Here is a 22,182-nt window from a genome sequence, read left to right as displayed (position 1 = left end):
CAATCACTTTCAAATACACATTTCCCTCCAATCTCTCTTCCAGGCTCTAGACTCCTATTTCTAAAACTAGGGAAAATTTCTTTTCAGTGGGCTGATTTGATGGTATCTCAGACTTAGCAGTTCAGAACTAAGAGTGATCTTGTCAAAGTGTTAGTCACTCAGTCATGTCCAACTCTTTGCTACCCCATGGATTACTGGTGGACATTTGCCCACCAGGCTCCTCTGTCCATGGGATTCTCTAGGCAGGAATATGGAGTGGGTGGAGAGTGCCATTCCCTTCTCTAGGGGGTCTTCCCAAGCCAGGGATGGAACTTGAGTCTCCCTCACTGCATGCAGATTCTTTACCCTCTGAGTCACCAGGGAAGGCCCAGTAGTGATCACTTACCCACAACTGCTCCTCAACCCTGATCCCATCAAGGAACCAACCAGCCTGACATCTCTCATCACCTCCACGCCAACCTGGAGCAAATGCCCAGAGGACTGATTTCACCATCTGGCATCAGTCCACCTACAGGACCAGATGGGAGTCAGATCCCACAGGTTAAGGGTTCAGCCTCGCAGGACAGCCCCTCCTCTGCTTCAGATGTCCAGCACAAGTAAGTCCAGGTTGTCACCTGGGTTTCTGACTCACCAGCTATAGACCCTCCTTAAGTAAGTAAGTAAGGTCGCTCAGTCGTGCCTGACTGTTTGCGACCCCGTGGACTGTAGCCCACCAGGCTCCTCTGTCCATGGGATTCTCCAAGCAAGAATACTGGAGTGGGTTGCCATTTCCTTCTCCAGGGGAACTTCCCGACCCAGGGATCGAACCCAGGTCTCCCGCATTGTAGGCAGACGCTTTAAGCTCTGAGCCAGCAGGGAAGACCCTCCTGGGGTTGGTTAATTTGCTAGAATGGCTCACAGAACTCAGAGAAACATCTTACTAACTTGACGACTGATTTACTACAGAAGGAGCAGCCAGATGGAAGAGATTCTTAGGACAAAGGATGGGGGCAGGGTTGTGGGGCTCCTATGCCCTCCCCAGGACCACCACCCTCCCCAAATCTCCACCAACCTGAAAGCTCTCCAAAGCCAATCCTCTAGGCTTTTTCCGGAGGCTTCGTTACATAGGCTGGGTTGATTAAATCACCCGTCATGGGTGACTGACTTTACTCCAGCTCAGCTCCCTTTCCTGTAGGTGGGAGGGGGGAGGCTTAAGGAGGGAGACTGAGAAGTCCAACTCCTTAATTATAAGGTTGATTCCACTGGCAACCAGCCCTCTTCCCCTACGTAGGGGCTTTCCAAAAGTCACTTCATTAGCATAATAAATTCAGCTCTCTTCACTTAGGAAATTCCAAGTGTTTTAATGAGCTCAATGCCCTGAATGAGCATGAGCTGGTTGGATGGCATCACTGACTCAGTGGACATGAGTTTGAGCAAATTCCAGGAGATAGTGAAGGACAGGGAAGCCTGGCGTGCTGCAGTCCATGGGGTTGGGTTGCAAAAAGTTGGACACAACCGAGCAGCTGAACAACAATAGCAATGCCCTGAATGGGGACAAAGAGCAAATATATATGTTTCTTCTTGTAAATCATAATATTACAAACAGCGAAGGTCTGTGCTTCACTCTGTGCCAGGTGTTGTTTTGAATGCTTACGTGTATCAACTCACTTGAACCCTCAGACATCCTGGCTCCAGTCTGCAGAAAGGAAACTGGGGGTCAGAGGGGTTAAGTCACTCAACTGAAGGCACACAGTTTGCAGGTAAACAAGCCGGGCCTTGAACTAGGGCATGTGGCCTCCCTGTCCATGCTCACGGGCACAATGTACTGCCTCTTGAATGCGATCTTCCTGGAGCTAGGATTTCTTTGCTGCAGGAAAATATTAATATAAACCAGAGAGAATTATGGAGGAAACTGCTGCTGCTGCTGCTGCTAAGTCTCTTCAGTTGTGTCTGACTCTGTGCAACCCCATAGATGGCAGCCCACCAGGCTCCCCTGTCCCTGGGATTCTCCAGGCAAGAACACTGGAGTGGGTTGCCATTTCCTTCTCCAATGCAGGAAAGTGAAAAGTGAAAGTGAAGTTGCTCAGTCGTCTCCGACTCTTAGCTACCCTATGGACTGCAGCCCACCAGGCTCCTCCGTCCATCGGATTTTCCAGGCAAGAATACTAGAGTGGGGTGCCATTGCCTTCTCCTATGGAGAAAAATTCACCCCCAAATGAATGTTTTTGAAAATCTCTTCCAAATTAGATACAGTTTCCTCTGGCAAGCTGTTCCCCTGCCATCCTAGCTTGCTTTGAATTTAAGACGTCATCCATACCACCTGGGTCAGGATGATCCTCTGGAGGAGGAAATGATAATCCACTCAAGTATTCTTGTTCCCATGGATAGAGGAGCTTGGTGATCCGTGGGATCGCAAAGAGTCAGGCACAACTGAGTGACTCAGCATGCAAGAAGCAAAAGTATGTCAAATACCCGCCAATGTGGCTGGCCGAAGGTTCCTGCTCAGAAACTCTCAGTGGCTCTTCTACCACTCTCTCATCCACTGTGCTCCCAAAGAATGGACCATAGAGGCAGCAAGATGCCCAATGAAGACATTATCAGAGGACGGAGAAAAACTAGAGGAGAAGAAAGTAGAGGGACAGGGAGCAAGGCGTGAAGAGGCAGCATGGCGTGGCAGTTAGAAGCAGAGATGCTCTGGAGCCAGGCTGCCGAGGTTCAAATCTCAGCCTTGGCCAAGCAGACTTGGGGTCCTCTCAGTGAGGTGGAGGAGGGGGAATGTAGGGACCCCTCAGATGAGGTGGAAGGGGGGATGTTGAGACCCCTCAGTGAGGTGGAGGAGGAGGGTATGGGGTGAGATGGGAGGCGATAGGAACCTTGGTGGCCTTACCTTGTTGCTTATTCCACAAATTGATGCAGGAAAACCAGGGAGGGATACAAATATAAGAACAAAGTGCCTACAGTACCTGAAGCAGTGCCATATTTAAAACCAAATGCCTACGAGGAGGGAGCTAACCAGCACAGACCTCCATGAGCTCAGTTCAGTTCAGTTCAGTCGCTCAGTCATTTCCGACTCCTTGTGACCCCACGGACTGCAGAACGCCAGGCCTCCTTGTCCATCACCAACTCCTGGAGCTTACTCAAACTCATGTCCATTGAGTCGGTGATGCCATCCAATCATCTCATCCTGTGTCGTCCCCTTATCTTCCCGCCTTCAATCTTTCCCAGCATCAGAATCTTTTCCAATGAGTCAGCTCTTCACATCAGGTGGCCAAAGTATTGCAGTTTCAGCTTCAACATCAGTCCTTCCAATGAATATTCAGGACTGATTTCCTTTAGGATGGACTGGTTGGATCTCCTTGCAGTCCAAGGGACTCTCAAGAGTCTTCTCCAAAACCATGACTACTGGAAAAACCACAGCCTTGACTAGATGGACCTGTGTGGACAAAGTAATATCTGCTTTTGAATCTGCTGTCTAGGTTGGTCATAACTTTCCTTCCAAGCAGCAAGTGTCTATTAATTTCATGGCTGCAATCACCATCCACAGTGACCTTGGAGACCCAAAAAATAAAGTCTGACACTGTTTCCACTGTTTCCCCATGTATTTGCCATGAAGTGATGGGACCAGATGCCATGATCTTAGTTTTCTCAATGTCGAGTTTTAAGCCAAATTTTTCACTCTCCTCTTTCACTTTCATCAAGAGGCTCTTTAGTTCCTCTTCACTTTCTGCCATAAGGGTGGTGTCATCTGCATATCTGAGGTTATTGATATTTCTCCCAGCAATCTTGATTCCAGCTTGTGCTTCATCCAGCCCAGCATTTCTCATGATGTACTCTACATAAACGTTAAATAAGCCGGGTGACAATATACAACCTTGACGTTCTCCTTTGCCTATTTGGAACCAGTCTGTTGTTCCATGTCCAGTTCTAGCTGTTGCTTCCTGACCTGCATACAGATTTCTCAAGAGGCAGGTCAGGTGGTCTCGTATGCCCGTCTCTTTCAGAATTTTCCACAGTTTATTGTGATTCACACAGTCAAAGGCTTTGACCTGAGCTGGTGTGATATAAAACAATAGCCAGCGTGCATGGGGTTCTCCCTGCATGCTGAGCACTCACTGTTCTAAAAGCTTAACAGGAATTTTCTAGTGGTCTTAAGAGCTAAGTAATACCATCACCCTAATTTTACAGAACTCAGGCACAGAGATGACCAGAATCTTTCCTGGATCCACATGCTGGACTTGGCCAAACAAGCCAACTCTATTTTGGAGAAAGACCGCTGTATTTCCTGCCCACTGGACATGAGCCCAGTCTCCTCGTCAGTAACATATGGGTTCTCTCCTGTCTTTCCAGCTCCATGAGTTGAACATTCAAAGGGTAAGAATAAGAGAGAAGAGAAAGGGGGACTTCCCTGGTGGCTCAGTGTAAAGAATCCACCTGCCAATGCAGGAGACACAGGGTCAAATCCCCGGGTCAGAAAGATCCCACATGCCGACGAACAACTAAGCCCCTGCGTCACAACTTTTGTGCTCCAGATCCCATGCTCGGCAACAAGAGAAGCCACTGCAATGAGGAACCCATGCACAGCAATGGAGAGTAGCCCCTGCTCACTGCAACTAGAGAAAAGCCTAAGCATCAATGAAGAGCCAACACAGCCAAATACAAATAAAATGAGAAAAAAGAAAAGAGAATGGGAAGAGACCTCCTTGTGCACCCATGTCTGGTCCATCATGGCCAGGCCGGATGCCCTTCTGCAACTTTACTCCTTTTGCTATAGTTTCTTCATCTGTGAAATATGGTTATTCATTCAGGCCTGACAGTAAAAATCTAGGAATTGGATCGAATAGTAAATGCACAAGTGACCCCCATACAGAGCCTGGACATAGCAGCTGCTTCTCTTTTTCTGCTATGAAATTGGCCATGAGATTCAACTGAGGATGGGTGGTGGTTTAGTTGCTAAGTCGTGTTTGACTCTTGTGACCCCATGGACTATAACCCACCAGGATCCTCCATCCATGGGATTTCCCAGGCAAGAATACCGAAGAGGCCAGTTCTTTCTCCAGGGGATCTCCCTGACCCAGGGATCGAACCCACATCTCCTGCACTGGCAGGAGGGTTCTTTACCACTGAGCCACCTGGGACGCATCTGCTGAGGATACTAGTTATTATTTAAAAGGTATTTGGGTTTTGTCTCTGCTTCCTCTGCCTACCACTAAGAAAATTCTTATGATTAGAATCATAACCTAAAATATGCAGCAAGAAGGAGAAGTTAAGTGGACAAGAGGCTTGGAGGGTCAGGGCCATCACTCTTTTCCATGGTTCTGCAACATCTTCCCTTCAGCGCCAGGCAGCTCTTCCGTGGATGAGGATCTGCAAAGTTGTCTCAAGTCACCCGCAAATCACAGGTCTCTCTCTGCTGATTCAGACTTTCTGCTGGAAGAGCCCGCGTGTGATGGCTGCCCTCCTCAATGAAAGGGTGAGTCCAAGCCCTGCACTCAAAATACAACTGCCCTGCATTAAATACCAGTTGCTGTCAAACTGCTTTCTAAATCCAGCCCGGAGCTTCTCCAATTTCACGCAGGGATGCAGAAGGGCCCCAGCACACACTTAATATCACTGTGCTGTGGGTGACCACAGAGTGACCTGGAGTGACGTGTGAGCAAGCCCCCATCTCAACCCAGAGCCAACGCCACAGCAGCTTCGCCGGGTGGAGGTCACAGCAGGGCCCTCCACAGATACTCTGGTCAGCCGAAAATTGCAATTTTATTTTGAAATGATCATTTAAAAAAAAAAAGTCCAAGTGGAAGCAATTAAACTTTGGGAAAGTCAAACAAATTTCGTCAGCAAAGAACCCCCAAGCCGTGACGGGTCTAGATGTAACATCTAGAGACAATTCAGGACGAAGTGAGTCTCAAGTTCAGAGGCAGCCAGGGAGATAGCAGAGCCCCATGTTTTCATGGCTGCCTGATGCAAAGAGCTGACTCATTGGAAAAGACCTTGATGCTGGGAAAGACTAACAGCAAGAGAAGAGGGAGACTGAGGATGGGAATGGTTGGATGGCATCACCAACTCAATAGACATGAGTTGTAGCAAACTCTGGGAGATAGTGAAGGAAAGGGTCCATGGAGGTCACAAAGAGTCAGACACGACTTAGTAACTGAACAACAATAAAGACTACGTCTCGGCAAGAAAGTTTATAGGCTGCATCAAGAAAGAGATTGTTCTATGAAAAGTAAGTGAGGTGGTACTGTCATTTCTAAATTTCTCTAACTGTGGAGCCCTATACCAAGATCACCAAGGCCACAGATGTGGAGCCCTGTACCGAGGTCACCTTTGGAAGTGACCAAGCCCCACTTCACTTTCACTTTTCTCTTTCCTGCACTGGAGAAGGAAATGGCAACCCACTCCAGTATGCTTGCCTGGAGAATCCCAGGGACGGGAGCCTGGTGGGCCGCCATCTATGGGGTCGCACAGAGTCGGACACGACTGACGTGACTCAGCAGCAGAGCCCCATAGCAACAGTTGCCTTGAATTCCCCTGACCTGAACCATACAGCTCTCGGATCCCATATTAGGTAAAAATGCCCACCCTATAGCGTCCTAACCAATCACCTAATGCCAGCCTTCCTGCAGGAGTTTCCTCTGTCTTGAGGCTACAATAATTGGCTACTATCCAGTGAAAGCTGTCGGCTCTCCCTTGCAATGGCCCACTATTCTAACAGCATCTCTCACTCTAAAAGATATTCACCTCTCATTCTGTCTCATGTCTGCAAATTCTTCTCCACCTGGCGCACAGACCATGACACTAAACATTTATGAAGAGGAAGTAGAATAATGGCCTCATGATGGGTTGCCAAGAGGCCTTACATGGCATTACAGTCAGCAAGGGACCCCAAGGGACTTGGATATGAGTACAGTGAGATGACGTCTGGAGGCACCATAGCTCAGAGAAGCTGCCCTAGGAGGGGGAACTGGTTTCCAGCTGGCATCACTTATTCTACTGTAACAAAACCCCAAGCAAGAAAGCATCTAAAGAAAGAAAGGGTGGGGGAAAGGGGATCTCCAAGATGAGTCCAGCCCAGTCCTTTCCCAGATGTAGCAATATTTTATATCCAGATGGGTCAGTTTCTTGACACTTAAAGGCCATGAACCAGGAGTTCTCAAACAATAGCCATTGTCTGAGATGCTGGTTAAGAATACAGATTCCCAGGCTCCATTCCCAGAGAGTGGGGGTCAGTGGGTCTGGGGTGGGGTTTGGATGTCTGAGTGCCCATCAGACCCACTTGGGGGATTCTGAGGCACAGAGCTTGAGGGCCACATGCTGAGAAATGAGGTCTCTGAATGGGCTGGCAGGCTGGAGCCCAGGGTCCTGTGGCGACTTGCTGACAACTTGGCTTTCTGAGATGCTCACCCAGCAGGAAAGCTTGTGCCCGTCTGATGAGCCTAGAGTCATGCTCAACACTTAGAGATTCTCATTATGAATAAATGAAGTGATTTCTAATTTCAGGTGTGGGTCTTCCACTTGGTGAATCCACCCCATATCTTGGATTACTTTCCCCTGCCCCCAGTACTATCTATTTTGACCTAGTTTGATCAAATTCTCACAATAGAATCTTGTGCCAGGATGAACAAGGTCCTACCGTTAGAGCACAGGGAACTATAATCAATATCCTGGGATAAACCACAATGGAAAAGAATTTTAAAAGGAAGGTATGTATGTATATACCTGAGTCTGTTTGCTGTACAGTGGAAGTTAACACAACATGGTAAATTAGCTTCAATAAAACTGATACATGAAAATTCTAAAAAGAGAAAATAAAATTATGACTAACAATACTAAAAAACTGTATGCTAGGTGACTTACATAATTAATTGCAAAAGGGAGAAAATTTTTTTAAAGTTTGTATGATTTTTGGTTATGTACAATGCCAGAAAGCAAAATATGAAAATAATATGATAGTAGGTTTGACTACATACAAATTTAAAACTTTTACAGGATACCAAGATTTAAAATAATTAAGGAACAAAATGGGAGAAAATATTTGCTTTTTATGTAGCATCCAAAAGTTTAAAATTTAGAAAGTTTAAAAAGTTCCTTTTTAAAGTTTTCTTTAAAAAAAAAAGATCAGCAAATGGTCTCAAAGAAAAGAGACAAAAATCAATGCTTGCATACAATAATTGGGACACACTTATTAAATATGATTCATTTTTTATATGAAATCCAAGTTTAACTGGTGTCCTATATATTTATTTAAGTCTGACAACCCTGATAGGACATGAACATCCAGTTTGCAGGATAAGAAACACTAATGATCTACAATTGTTGAAAAGATGCTTAATCATCATGCAAATTACAACAAACACTTGTCATCCTTTTTTTCTCATTAGATGGGAAAACATTAAGAAAATAAGGCCCTTTGTTGACAGCAACACAAGGAAATACGCACTTATTAATAACACATGTTCTATGGAAATATAAGTCCATAAAGATTTCCAGGAAATCTTGGCAGCTGTGTACATAAAAACTGAAATTAAGGTTTAATATGGTATTTGGTAAAAAGGGGCAGGGTCCTGAGTGACCCTACTGCAAGCTCCCCCTGCAACCTGACACCAGGGTAACATCCTCCAGCCAATAAGCTCCTTATTCAGGGACCAGTAGTTGCATATCCATTCGAACTGGGGCCCAGTTCCCTGCTAGCTTGTGGAATTACTCAAAAGAATTTGATAAAGAATTGATACATGTATAACTGAATCACTTGGCTGTACACCTGAAACTAATACAACATTGTTAATCAATTAGGATCCAATATAAAAAAAATTCTAAAAAAAGAGCAAAGAACCTCGTCTCATCTCATTATTGCCACCCAAGTAGCTAGCACAATGCCTAGAACAAAATAGGTACCAAATAAATGTTTGTTTAAAAAAAAAGTCAAGCACATCTTTCCCGAGGACCCAGGAGGTACCCCATCCTTCTAACAGTGTCTTCTGCAGACACTGAGAGCTCACTGTTTCCGAGTGCAGCTCCCACGTGACCCTGTGGGGTGTGTTACGTCTCCTCCCCTGAACTGTGAGTATAAGTGACTAATACACTATCATTAGTCTCTTTTGTTAACTGCTGGAGTCACTCCTGAACCCTGGGGTGGGAATCCCTCCTTTACCAGCTGAATGAAGAAGAGGTGATTAGAACAGCGTCTCTCAACTTTTTAAGTGCACCTATTTTTAAACACTTTTAATTTTTTTAGATTTTTTCAGCATGGACCATTTTAAAAGTCTATCAAATTTGTTACAATATTGCTTCTGTTTCATGTTTTGTTTTGTTTTGCTGTGACATATGCAAGATCTTAGCTCCCCAACCAGAGGTCGCACCTGTACCCCCTGTACTGGAACATGAAGTCCTAACCACTGGCCCACCAGGGGAGCCCCCAGGTACAACTACTTTTTAACCCAGAAACTTTACTTTCAAGAAACTATCCTATATAAAGGCACACAAGTACAAAAGAGAGATGCATGTAGAAACAAGAATACTTATTGCAGTATTGTTTTTGAAAGTGAAAAACTGGCAACCACGTGAATATCCATCCATGGAGAAATGGTTCAATAAATCATTGCAAATGTCATCTATGAAACACTCTGCAACAGTGGGAAAGATCTAGAAAGAAGTCTAAGATTTGTTACATCTAAGCATACATCTGATATAATCCCACCCAGTTTATGTAGAATGATGCAAGGAGATCCAACCAGTCAATCCTAAAGGAAATCAACCCTGAATATTCACTGGAAGGACTGATGCTGAAGCTTAAGCTCCAATACTTTGGCCACCTGATGTGAAGAAGTGACTCACTGGAAAAGACCCTGATGCTGGGAAAGACTGAGGGCAGGAGGAGAAGTAGATGGCAGAGGATGAGATGGTTGGATGGCATCACCGACTCAAGGAATGAATCTGCGCAAATTCGAGGAGGTAGAGAAGGACAAGGATGCCTGGAGTTCTCCAATACAACTTAGCGACTGAACAATAACAATGCTTACCTATGCATATGCCTGTGTTCAACATAAAGACCGGAAGGGATATGGAAACTGGATCCAGGAGGGTGAGGAGAGGGCCAGATGGAGGCTTTTGTTTACTCGGTATAATTTTGTACTATTGGAGTCTCTTACACTGAAAGTGCATTCTAGTATTTGTTATGTGATGTGATATCAATGTAAAAATAAGAAAGGTGCATCAAAGTTTATATAAAATCATGGAGACTAACCCCTGGTGAAGTGCAACAGCCAGTCTAGAATGTTCCAGCACCTCTAGCCAAAGACACCTCTGGGGTTGATGCTCTGTGCTGATCTGGCCTGTAAACCCTTCTCAGCTTCTCTCCCAGAGGACTCCTAAGCAAAGGTGCCCCCTCACATTCTCTATGGGAGTCACACAACTGAGACTGATAAACAAGCCAATGCATTCATGCAAACCCGCCATCATCTCTCTCCCGACCCCTATCTTTTATCTAACTTCATCATCTAAATCAGGACTTAAGAAAGAAATCTGAAAGCTGAGGTCCGATGCTGAGAGAACATTAAATCCGAAGTATTACTTCTCCCAGGCTTCCCAGGTGTCAGTGGTAAAGAATCCGCCTGCCAAGGCAGGAGACACAAGAGACATAGGTTCAACCACTGGATTGGGAAGGTCCCCTGGAGAAGGGAATGACAACCCACTCCAGTATTCCTGCCTGGAGAATCCCATGGACAGAGGAGCCTGCCAACTATAGTCCATGGGGTTGTAAAAGAGATGGACACGACTTAGAAACTAACAACAATAGTGTTGCTCGACCCAGTGTGAAAACACAGAAGAGCCTTCAGCAAGGGTTTCTGCAAAGTGAAAAACCAAATGCACTAGACTTATGCATCCTCTCCTCTGTTTCTCTCTTTAAAGAAGATAGTGGGGATTTCCCCGGCAGTCCAGTGGTTAGGATTTTGCCTTCTAGTGTAGGGGGTTGCAGGTTCAATCCCTGATGGAGGCGCTAATATCCCACATCCTTCTTGGCCAAAAAACACAAAACTTAGAAGCTAATGAAGGCGAGCAGTGTAGCAAGCCAGTGTGGGCACCCTGCAGATCCCAGTGGCGGATGTGGCCAGGCCGCCCGGGCCAGTCTCTGTGCTGCCCGCTTCCCACCCCCGACCCCTGCCCCGCTCCCTGGGGACCGTGTGTGCGTCTCACCACGCTGATGCCGTCATTGAGCAGGGCCTCCCCAAAGATCATCATGTATAGCTGCTCGTTCACACGCGCCTCCTCGAACACGGCCAGGACGGCCACCGGGTCCACGGCCGAGATGAGGCTCCCGAACAGCAGGTTCTGAAGCAGGTTGATGTCGCCCAGCCCAAAGGCCGGGACCTGGCAGATCAGGTAGAGCGAGAGGCCGATGCCGAAGGCGTTGAGCAGGGCGCCCAGGCCCGCCCACCACAGGATGGAGCCGAGGTTCTCGAAGAAGGGCCGCGTGGGCATGAAGTAGCCGCTTTCCAGGACGATGGGCGGGAGGAGGTACAAGAAATAGATGCTCGAGTCCATCACCGGCGGGGACTTGTGGTCCGTTCCGAAGATGACCGCGCCTACCAGCGCCCCCACGAGGATGAGCAGGCAACTCTCGGGCATGAGGCCCGGTAGCCTGCGGTTGAGGTGGAAGCCTGCGGAGCAGAGAACCAGGATGAGAGGTGGGCAGGTAACCCGGCTCCGGTCGCTGGGACACCAGTGGAGGTGGGTGCCAGGGGCCTTTCAGAGCCACGCAGATGGGTACCCAGGCAAGCCGGCACGCATCCCCCAGCCTCAGCATCCTTGTCAAGACTGGAGCTTGACAAGATCAAGTGCCTCCCACAGCCTGTGCAGGTTCTAGAATCTTCTCAGTCCTCCCGTGCCCTCCTGCCTCCTCCTGCTTTCTGCCTCCTCCATCCTGAGGGCTATGAGAGAGAGAACTCGGCTCTCATGCAAAACTCGCCTTTGAAGCTCAAGCAAGAGTCTTGAGGGATCCACAGGACAAACTAGCGAATTTAACAAAAAAATAAGCAACTTCACAGGTATAGAGAACAAACTAGTAGTTACCAGTGGGGAGGGGGACGGGGCCAGGGTAAGATATAGGTGGGGGAGTCAGAGGTGCGAACTATTAGGTGAAGCATAAGCTACAAGGATGTATTGTACAGCATGGAGAATACAGCCAATATTTTATAATAACTATAAATACAGTATATCTTCCCAGGTGGTGCCAGTGGTAAAGAACCCGCCTGCCAATGCAGGAGACATGAAAGACACAGGTTCTGATTCCTGGGTTGGGAAGATCTCCCGGAGGAGGAAATGGCAACCCATTCCAGTATTCTTCTTTGGAGAATTCCATGGACAGAGGAACCCAGCTGGCTACAGTCCATAGGGTCGAACAGGGTCGGACACAACTGAAGACTTAGCACCCATGCATTAATGGAGTATAACCTTTAAAAATTATGAATCACTATGTCCTATACCTGTAACTTATATATACACTGGCACTTCAACTAAAAATAAAATAAAACAAGCATTTTTAACTTAAAAAAAAAAATGTCTATCACTGGGATTTAACACCAGCTCCTTCCAAATGTACACCTCCTTCTCGACCAAACCAATAAATAAAGATGAAAAATCTTTGTTTCCCTGATTTAACCAGTGACATTGCCACCCAGTCATCCACTTAAGAGGAAGTCAAGTGGCATTCTTATGAGGACTCCATCACCTCTGCTCCTCATGCATCAGCAACCTATTTTATCACTTACACCTTCCACTCGCTGCCCCTGACACGTATCTACTCTTCTCCACTCCCGTGACTTTCACTGAGGGCAGGTTCTCCCCACTTCTCATCCACTCACTGCAGTGTCTTCCTGACCTCCTACTTCACCCCCCATCTCCCAGTGCATTCCACTTCCTGCTGCCAGATGTTCTACACCATGTATATCTGGGTGTCGAATCCCCGCTCAAGGGATACAGTCCAGGGGGGTCATAAAAAGTCAGACACGACTGAACAACTAAACTACAACAAGGGCTTAAATAATCGAATAACAGAAGGGAAGGCATTTTAGAAGGGGAGAACTCGGAGAGAAATAGGGGAGAGTCAGGAATAGCCCAGCTGCTGCTGCTGCTGCTAAGTTGCTTCAGTCGTGTCTGACTCTGTGCGACCCCATAGACGGCAGCCTACCAGGCTCCCCCGTCCATAGGATTTTCCAGGCAAGAGTACTGGAGTGGGGTGCCACTGCCTTCTCCAATAGCCCGGCTAGATGGTTTCAAAAATATCTTCATTCATTGAGTAGATTCACCTTGTTACTGAGTCCAAACTTGCTCTTTGGAGGGCCTGGATGCCAGTTTCTTTAAAACACAGAGACAGAGGTGGTGAGGAATTAAAGTAAAAAGCCCTGTAATCTTGCAAATATCTCCTGGGATGGCTAGCACTGGGAGGGCATGTGTTAATTTCTTCCTTCCTGTAGCAACCCACAGGTGGACCCAGTCAGGGTGTTTCCCTGAGCAAAGGCACTTTGGTTTAACCTTCAGGCCGAGAGGCTGGGTTCACCAAGGCAGGCCATTGTGTACAGACAGTATCCTCTTAGTAAACAGAAGCAACGAGAAGCAAAGGTTAAAGTAAAAGAAACAGATCTGACCTGTAGTCAGATTTTGTTCTTCCCTGCAACAATCTGACTGGAGCACATTTTAATTGGGAAGATTATTAGGGGAAGAGTTGCAAGATAATTTTGAGCTAAACAATGAAGGGTGTGAAATTCAAGGCTAAAGAGGTAGTGTTAGTCCCTCAGTCGAGAGGAGCAACCCCACATCCAAGGAGCGGTAGCTGCGCAGGTGCAGGAGGGCCTAGAGGAGCTACTCCACGTTCAAGGTCAGGAGGGGCGGCGAGGAGATACCCCTCATCCAAGGTAAGGAGCAGCAGCTGTGCTTTGCTGGAGCAGCCGTGAAGAGATACCCCACGTCCAAGGTAAGAGAAACCCAAGTAAGACGGTAGGTGTTGCAAGAGGGCATCAGAGGGCAGACACACTGAAACCATACTCACAGAAAACTAGTCAATCTAATCACATGGACCACAGCCTGGTCTAACTCTATGAAACTAAGCCACGCCCGTGGGGCAACCCAAGATGGGCGGGTCATGGTGGAGAGGTCTGACAGAATGTGGTCCACTGGAGAAGGGAATGGCAAACGTCTTCAGTATTCTTGCCTTGAGAACCCCATGAACAGTATGAAAAGGCAAAATGATAGGATACTGAAAGGGGAACTCCCCAGGTCAGTAGGTGCCCAATATGCTACTGGAGATGAGTGGAGAAATAACTCCGGAAAGAATGAAGAGATGGAGCCAAAGCAAAACAATACCCAGTTGTGGATGTGACTGGTGATAGAAGCAAGGTCTGATGCTGTAAAGAGCAATTTTGCATAGGAACCTGGAATGTCAGGTCCATGAATCAAGGCAAATTGGAAGTGGTCAAACAGGAGATGGCAAGAGTGAACGTCGACATTCTAGGAATCAGCGAACTAAAGTGGACTGGAATGGGTGAATTTAACTCAGATGACCACTATATCTACTACTGTGGGCAGGAATCCCTCAGAAGAAATGGAGTAGCCATCATGGTCAACAAAAGAATCCGAAATGCAGTACTTGGATGCAATCTCAAAAATGAAAGAATGATCTCTGTTCATTTCCAAGGCAAACCGTTTCAGTATCACAGTAATCCAAGTCTATGCCCTAACCAGTAACGCTGAAGAAGCTGAAGTTGAACGGTTCTATGAAGACCTCCAAGACCTTTTAGAACTAACACCCAAAAAAGATGTCCTTTTCATTATAGGGGACTGGAATGCAAAAGTAGGAAGTCAAGAAACACCAGGAGGAACAGGCAAATTTGCCCTTGGAATATGGAATGAAGCAGGGCAAAGGCTAATAGAGTTTTGCCAAGAGAACGCACTGGTCATAACAAACACCCTCTTCCAACAACATAAGAGAAGACTCTACACATGGACATCACCAGATGGTCAACACTGAAATCAGATTGGTTATATTCTTTGCAGCCAAAGATGGAGAAGCTCTATACAGTCACCAAAAACAAGACTGGGAGCTGACTGTGGCTCAGATCATGAACTCCTTATTGGCAAATTCAGACTGAAATTGAAGAAAGTAGGGAAAACCACTAGACCATTCAGGTATGACCTAAATCAAATCCCTTATGATTATACAGTGGAAGTGAGAAATAGATTTAAGGGCCTAGATCTGATAGATAGAGTGCTTGATGAACTATGGAATGAGGTTCGTGACATTGTACAGGAGACAGGGATCAAGACCATCCCCATGGAAAAGAAATGCAAAAAAGCAAAATGGCTGTCTGGGGGGGCCTTACAAATAGCTGTGAAAAGAAGAGAAGTGAAAAGGAAAGGAGAAAAGGAAAGATATAAGCATCTGGTTGCAGAGGTCCAAAGAATAGCAAGGAGAGATAAGAAAGCTTTCCTCAGTGATCACTGCAAAGGAATAGAGGAAAAGAACAGAATGGGAAAGACTAGAGATCCCTTCAAGAAAATTAGAGATACCAAGGGAACATTTCATGCAAAGATGGGCTCGATAAAGGACAGAAATGGTATGGATCTAACAGAAGCAGAAGATATAAATAAGAGGTGGCAAGAATACACAGAAGAACTGTACAAAAAAGATCTTCATGACCCAGATAATCACGATGACGTGATCACTGACCTAGAGCCAGACATCCTGGAATGTGAAGTCCAGTGGGCCTTAGAAAGCATCACTATGAACAAAGCTAGTGGAGGTGATGGAATTCCAGTTGAGCTATTTCAAATCCTGAAAGATGATGCTGTGAAAGTGCTGCACTCAATATGCCAGCAAATTTGGAAAACTCAGCAGTGGCCACAGGACTGGAAAAGGTCAGTTTTCATTCCAATCCCAAAGAAAGGCAATGCCAAAGAATGCTCAAACTACCGCACAATTACACTCATCTCACACACTAGTAAAGTAACACTCAAAATTCTCCAAGCCAGGCTTCAGCAATACGTGAACCATGAATTTCCAGATGTTCAAGCTGGTTTTAGAAAAGGCAGAGGAACCAGAGATCAAATTGCCAACATCCGCTGGATCATGGGAAAAGCAAGGGAGTTCCAGAAAAACATCTATTTCTGCTTTATTGACTACGCCAAAGCCTTTGACTGTGTGGATCACAATAAACTGTAGAAAACTCTGAAAGAGATGGGAATACCAGACCACCTGACCTGCCTCTTGAGAAACCTATATGCAGGTCAGGAAGCAACAGTTAGAACTGGACATGGAACCACAGACTGGTTCCAAATAGGAAAAGGAGTACGTCAAGGCTGTGTATTGTCATCCTGCTTATTTAACTTCTATGCAGAGTACATCATGAGAAATGCTGGGCTGGAAGAAACACAAGCTGGAATCAAGATTGCTGGGAGAAATATCAATAACCTCAGATATGCAGATGGCACCACCCTTACGGCAGAAAGTGAAGAGGAACTGAAAAGCCTCTTGATGAAAGTGAAAGTGGAAAGTGAAAAAGTTGGCTGAAAGCTCAACATTCAGAAAACGAAGATCATGGCATCCGGTCTCATCACTTCATGGGAAATAGATGGGGAAACAGTGGAAACAGTGTCAGACCTTATTTTTCTGGGCTCCAAAATCACTGCAGATGGTGACTGCAGCCATGAGATTAAAAGACGCTTACTCCTTGGAAGGAAAGTTATGACCAACCTAGATAGCATATTCAAAAGCAGAGACATTACTTTGCCAACAAAGGTCCGTCTAGTCAAGGCTATGGTTTTTCCTGTGGTCATGTATGGATGTGAGAGTTGGACTGTGAAGAAGGCTGAGTGCTGAAGAATTGATGCTTTTGAAGTGTGGTGTTGGAGAAGACTCTTGAGAGTCCCTTGGCCTGCAAGGAGGTCCAACCAGTCCATTCTTAAGGAGATCATCCCTGGGTGTTCTTTGGAGGGAATGATGCTGAAGCTGAAACTCCAGTACTTTGGCCACTTCATAGGAAGAGTTGACTCATTGGAAAAGACTCTGATGCTGGGCGGGATTGGGGGCAGGAGAAGGGGACGACAGAGGATGAGATGGCTGGATGGCGTCACTGACTCTATGGACGTGAGTCTGAGTGAACTCCGGGAGTTGGTGATGGACAGGGAGGCCTGGTGTGCTGCGATTCATGGGGTTGCAAAGAGTTGGACAGGACTGAGCGACTTAACTGAACTGAACTAATACAATGGACTTTAATTAGTATCCAGAGACACGCCAAACCACACACCCAGCCCACTGGCTTCAAGACCAGTTTAAGTTCGCCTTCTAGAGTGCTGCTTTCTCTGTTTCTTCCTTTTTTTTTTCTTATTTATTTTTGGCTGTGCATTATTGCTGCATGAGGGCTTTCTTCAGTTAAGGTGAGCGGAAGCTACACTCAAGTTGCGGTGCCCAGGCTTCTCATTGTGGTGGCTTCTTTTGTTACAGAGCATGGGCTGAAGTGTACAGGCTTCAGCAGCTGTGGTACACAGGCTTAGTTGCCCGCAGCCTGTGGAATCTTCCTGGACCAGGGATCAAACCCGGGTCCCCTGCATTGGCAGGCAGATTCTTAAGCACTGGACCACCAGGGAAGCGCTCTCCATTTCTTACTAAGAGCTTCCTTCTTCTCCTTCTCCCCTCTCTTGCTCCTCTTCCTTCTTCATGAGTGCTTATTTTAATCACACTTAACTTTTAAAATATGTAAGGTAGGCAGAAGAGCCCCTAGTGTGATTTTTTTCAGGCCCTGTGTCTCCCCCAGGGTGGTCCTGCTTCCAGGAACTGAGTTTCCTGAAATGAGCCCACGTCACCTGCCTGAAACTAAGGCGTATCTACACACTGATAGCAGCAAGAGGGTTCAGCCTGTAAGCAGGGCCCTTTCAGGGAAATATTTTGTGAATTTCACCTTTCTCAACTCTTCTCCCTTTCCATAATGGACAAAACAGTCACTCACTTTTAGACTTTACAGTTTCAGGGCCTGAAACTTAAATGGCCACAGATAACTAAGTCCTGCCTGAAAGTCAAAGATGGCCCTTGTTGGAGCACCTATGAGGCACGACTAGACTCACCCATCTTTTCCTTTGAGGCTAGGGACCGAAATGATTCCCACACATTGCCTGGGCACTCAATACATGTGTCTTGGTAGAAGACTGAATAAAAGAATGAATGATAATACTAGCGATTATTAATCAGATTTTGATTCAAGCTTTATAATATAGAATCTAAAAAATCTTTGTGGACTCCTTAAGTGTTAAAGTTTTATGTCATTATTATTATTATTTGTTTGCTATCGTATATAAAGTTATCCAGTCAATCCTAAAGGAAATCGATCCTGAATATTCATGGGATGGACTGGTGCTGAAGCTGAAGCTCCAATACTTTGGTCACCTGGTTCGAAGAGCCGACTCACTGGAAAAGACCTGATGCTAGGAAAGACTGAGGGCAAGAGGAGAAGGGGGCGACAGAGGATGAGATGGTTGGATGGCATCACTGATTCAATGGACATGAGTTTGAGCAAACTCCAGGAGGTAGTGAAGGATGGGAAAGCCTGGTGTGCTGCAGTCCATGGGGATGTGAAGAAACGGGCATGACTTAGCGACTGAACAGCAACAAGAGTAAAGCTACAAGCCCAATGCCTGGATCACACTATGCATTCACTAAATTTGACCTTCATTTCAAGTCGCTCAGTCGTGTCTGACTCTTTGCAGTCCCATGGACTATACAGTCCACGAAGTCTCCAGGCCTTTCCCTTATCCAGGGGATCTTCTCAAATCAGGAATCGAACCGGCGTCTCCTGAACTGCAGGAAGATTCTTTACCAACTGAGCTATCAGGGAATCCCTCTTTTCATGTACAATACAAACATAATCTGAATTCTTAAAGGCCAGCAAAGATGACATTGTTTTTCAATAGGCATGCCCCAACTGATAACTTACTTTAGTTTTTTTTTTCTATAGCATGTTGAGTTGCATCCACATGAAAATCAAGAACATTTAGGCAGCAGTTCAGTGAACAACAGCATCCTCACAGGACTCTCAACTTGTAGACATAGTCTGGGCACATGCAACACCTCTAAAGGACTATCTGTGTTTTCTGTTGGTATAAAACATACACTGTGTACATTGAGATGTTTAGTGGTATAGAATGGAAGCTTCTTTTCCATTAAGAAATCCTTATTTGCACCAGGAAGAGATCTCAGGAATAATTTCACAGATGAACAAATTGAGATTTAAAAAGGCAGCGTGACTAGTCAGTGGCAGATTTAGTTTCTTGGTTCTGGACCAACATCACGCATTCCTGTGGAAAGGAAGGGAGTGGGTGGGACCAGAATCGCTGGCATTTTGACAAAGGACATCTCAAGGTCACAGAAGATCACCTGGACTGTTCTTAGCATCTGTGTGCTTGCAGGAAAGGTGATATACCCCTAGCTCTGAAGCGAGAATATCATCCCCTTGGGAAACCCCATGATTACTTGAGCACTTCTCAGAAATAATGTGAGACCCTCTGTGTCATCAGGTCATGTGACCGCACAAGAGTTCTTCAAACTGACAATTTATCTGCATACATTACGAGCTCAAAATGAATGGCAGTTATGAAGGGCGCCTAATGAATATGCCGGTGCCCCCAACATCCACGAGGAGCGAGTTCAATGAAATGGCCAGAATCCTGAGTTAACTGTCTGATTTCTTGCCTTAACCCACACTTCACAGCCATTCCAGACAAAACATATAAATAGCCACCTACATACTTCACTGTGTCTCCTTCACTGAGACAATCTATCTATTCAAATAACAAAGTTTATCACTAAGGCAAAGGAGATGCTATGCTTGACCACTGAGATAATTGTATCCGCCTTCCGCTCTGGAATACCTGTTTTTAAGGAGACAAGGGGGTGAAGTTGGGGATTAAATGGTCTCAGAGTGGAATCCCTCACTTTGGCTGGAGGCACTAAGAACCCTGGCTAGAATTTCATCCATTAGCTTGAATCCACTTTATGTCGCAGAAGAAACCACAAGTGCTCCCTTGGCTCCTCTTGGCTCAGGTGTAAACCAAGATTTTACTGACAGATACCATCTCTAATTCCACCCTCCCTCATCACTGAGGGATATGAGTTGCCACTGGTTGCCTTGTTTCTTGCTTTCTGTCAATTTTCAAGGAGCACACACCACTTTTAAAAATGAACAAAGAGAGTCATTGATGAAGCCCATGGTTCCATGGCCAAGAATGAAGAAAGCACATTTTACAGAAGAATCATTATGTGGGTCCTAAAATTTCCAGTGGGCATCACCCCAAGGTCAGCATACTTTACTCCGCATTTCTTAACGCACAGAACTTGAGATTTTTACATACCAAATAATGTCACATGGCTGTCACCCTGAAAGGAGATGAAATAGAAACAACCCAGAGCCCAGAAGTAGGTTCTTAAATTTCATAGCACAACCTGAAGCAATAAATGGCCAGACAAAAATGCCTTTCCCTTGAGTCAAGAGAATACAATTTTTATCTAAGAGCAGCAATAGTTAAAATCCACTTGACCCACCATCTACAAGGCATTTTCATACACATTATCTCACATAGAAAACAACTCCCCAAACCAGCTAACACACTCGGGGCCTTACCTATTTTTGCAAGTGATGCTAGGAGTATCCAGAGGGTGACCTCGTAGGGAATTTGCACGTAGTCATAATCCAGTGTGAAGACAGATATTGTCTCGGCTGGCTGGGAGCTGGCAGCAGCATACCGGACATTAAGCTCACGCCGGGCAGAGGAGTCTGTGGATCTGTTCAACTCAGAAAATGCTCCGCAGCACTGGAGGGTCGCTAGCAACAGGCACCAATTCCAAGGACAGAAAGGCACAAACCCCCGAATGCCCATGCTGGGGCTTCTCTCAGGGCGTGTGCCCTGCTGCACCACTCTTGTGAAGAGAGGAGGATTGTCAGAGCGTGCCAGCCGCCACCTGGGTCACAGGTGATGTACACACAGCCCGTGGGTCGTTCCAGGAAGAGTCCAAGCGTGTCACTGAGCTCCAAGTACACATGTTTTCCAGTCACCTTTACAGCATTTGTGTTCAGGCAACACAGCTTCTGACTTAACGCATCCTGTCACTCAGCAGACTCGAGAAAGCCCAGAGAACTAACTACCTGTGTGACTTCCATCCAATCATGATTCGAAGAGCAATTTATGAAGCAGAAATACCTGTTCCTTTAAAGCTGTTTCCTCACGTCACTGCACACTGGTTTCATCTTGTGAGCGAAAATTAAAAAGAACACCATGGTTCTCATTCCAGGTGTCACTGGGGCCCTCCTAACCAGGAAGAGGGTTCTTCCCTGTCTCCCAGAAACCTGGGTTGCACTTGCTCCTTCTCTCCTCCCCCTGCTAGCTCCCTTGTTTTGCATGGCCAAGGTTGCAGGTAGCTCTTGAACCACACTTAATTATTTGCTCAGATTTGACTTCTGTAATGAAATACTTTCCCTGAGTTCTCTGGCAGTTACACTGCTGACACCTAGTGGGCAGCCTCAGTACTACACCTTGGAAGGTTCAATTAATGATTAAGTACTAGTCAACGGAGAAGGCAATGGCACCCCACTCCAGTACTCTTGCCTGGAAAATCGCATGGACGGAGGAGCCTGGTAGGCTGCAGTCCATGGGGCCGCTAAGAGTCAGACACGACTGAGCAACTTCACTTTCACTTTCATGCACTGGAGAAGGAAATGGCAACCCACTCCAGTGTTCTTCCCTGGAGAATCCCAGGGACGGGGCAGCCTAGTGGGCTGCCGTCTATGGGGTCACACAGAGTCGGACACGACTGAGGTGACTTAGCAGCAGCAGCAGCAGCAGCAGCAAAGCTATGGTTTTTCCAGTTGTCATGAATGTAAGAGTTGGACTATAAAGAAAACTGAGCGTCGAAGAATTGATGCTTTTGAACTGTTGTGTTGGAGAAGACTCTTGAGAGTCCTTTGGACTGCAAGGAGATCCAAACAGTCCATCCTAAAGGGAATCAGTCCTAGGTGTTCACTGGAAGGACTGATGTTGAAGCTGAAACTGCAATATTTTGGCCAACTGATGTGAAGAGCTGACTCATTTTTTCCAATGAGACCCTGATGCTACAAAAGATTGAAGGCAGGAGGAGAAGGGGATGACAGAGGATGAGATGGTTGGATG

General features: G+C 46.2%; 1 protein-coding gene across 1 annotated transcript in view; it reads right to left on the bottom strand.

Moving 5' to 3' along the window:
- Positions 1-21,365, bottom strand: part of SLC9A4 (solute carrier family 9 member A4) — a 56,329-nt gene extending 34,964 nt beyond the window's left edge. The window contains exons 1-2 of the mRNA XM_019969839.2: positions 20,640-21,365; positions 11,173-11,636 (exon numbers count right to left, since the gene is read on the bottom strand). Of these exons, the coding sequence (XP_019825398.2) occupies positions 11,173-11,636; positions 20,640-20,895 (720 nt within the window). The 5' untranslated portion in view covers positions 20,896-21,365. The remainder of the gene's footprint in view (positions 1-11,172; positions 11,637-20,639) is intronic.
- Positions 21,366-22,182: the final 817 nt, after the last annotated feature.

Source organism: Bos indicus, chromosome 11 (assembly GCF_029378745.1).
Source record: "Bos indicus isolate NIAB-ARS_2022 breed Sahiwal x Tharparkar chromosome 11, NIAB-ARS_B.indTharparkar_mat_pri_1.0, whole genome shotgun sequence".
NCBI lineage: Eukaryota > Metazoa > Chordata > Mammalia > Artiodactyla > Bovidae > Bos > Bos indicus.
This window is presented reverse-complemented; position numbering and strand designations above follow the sequence as displayed.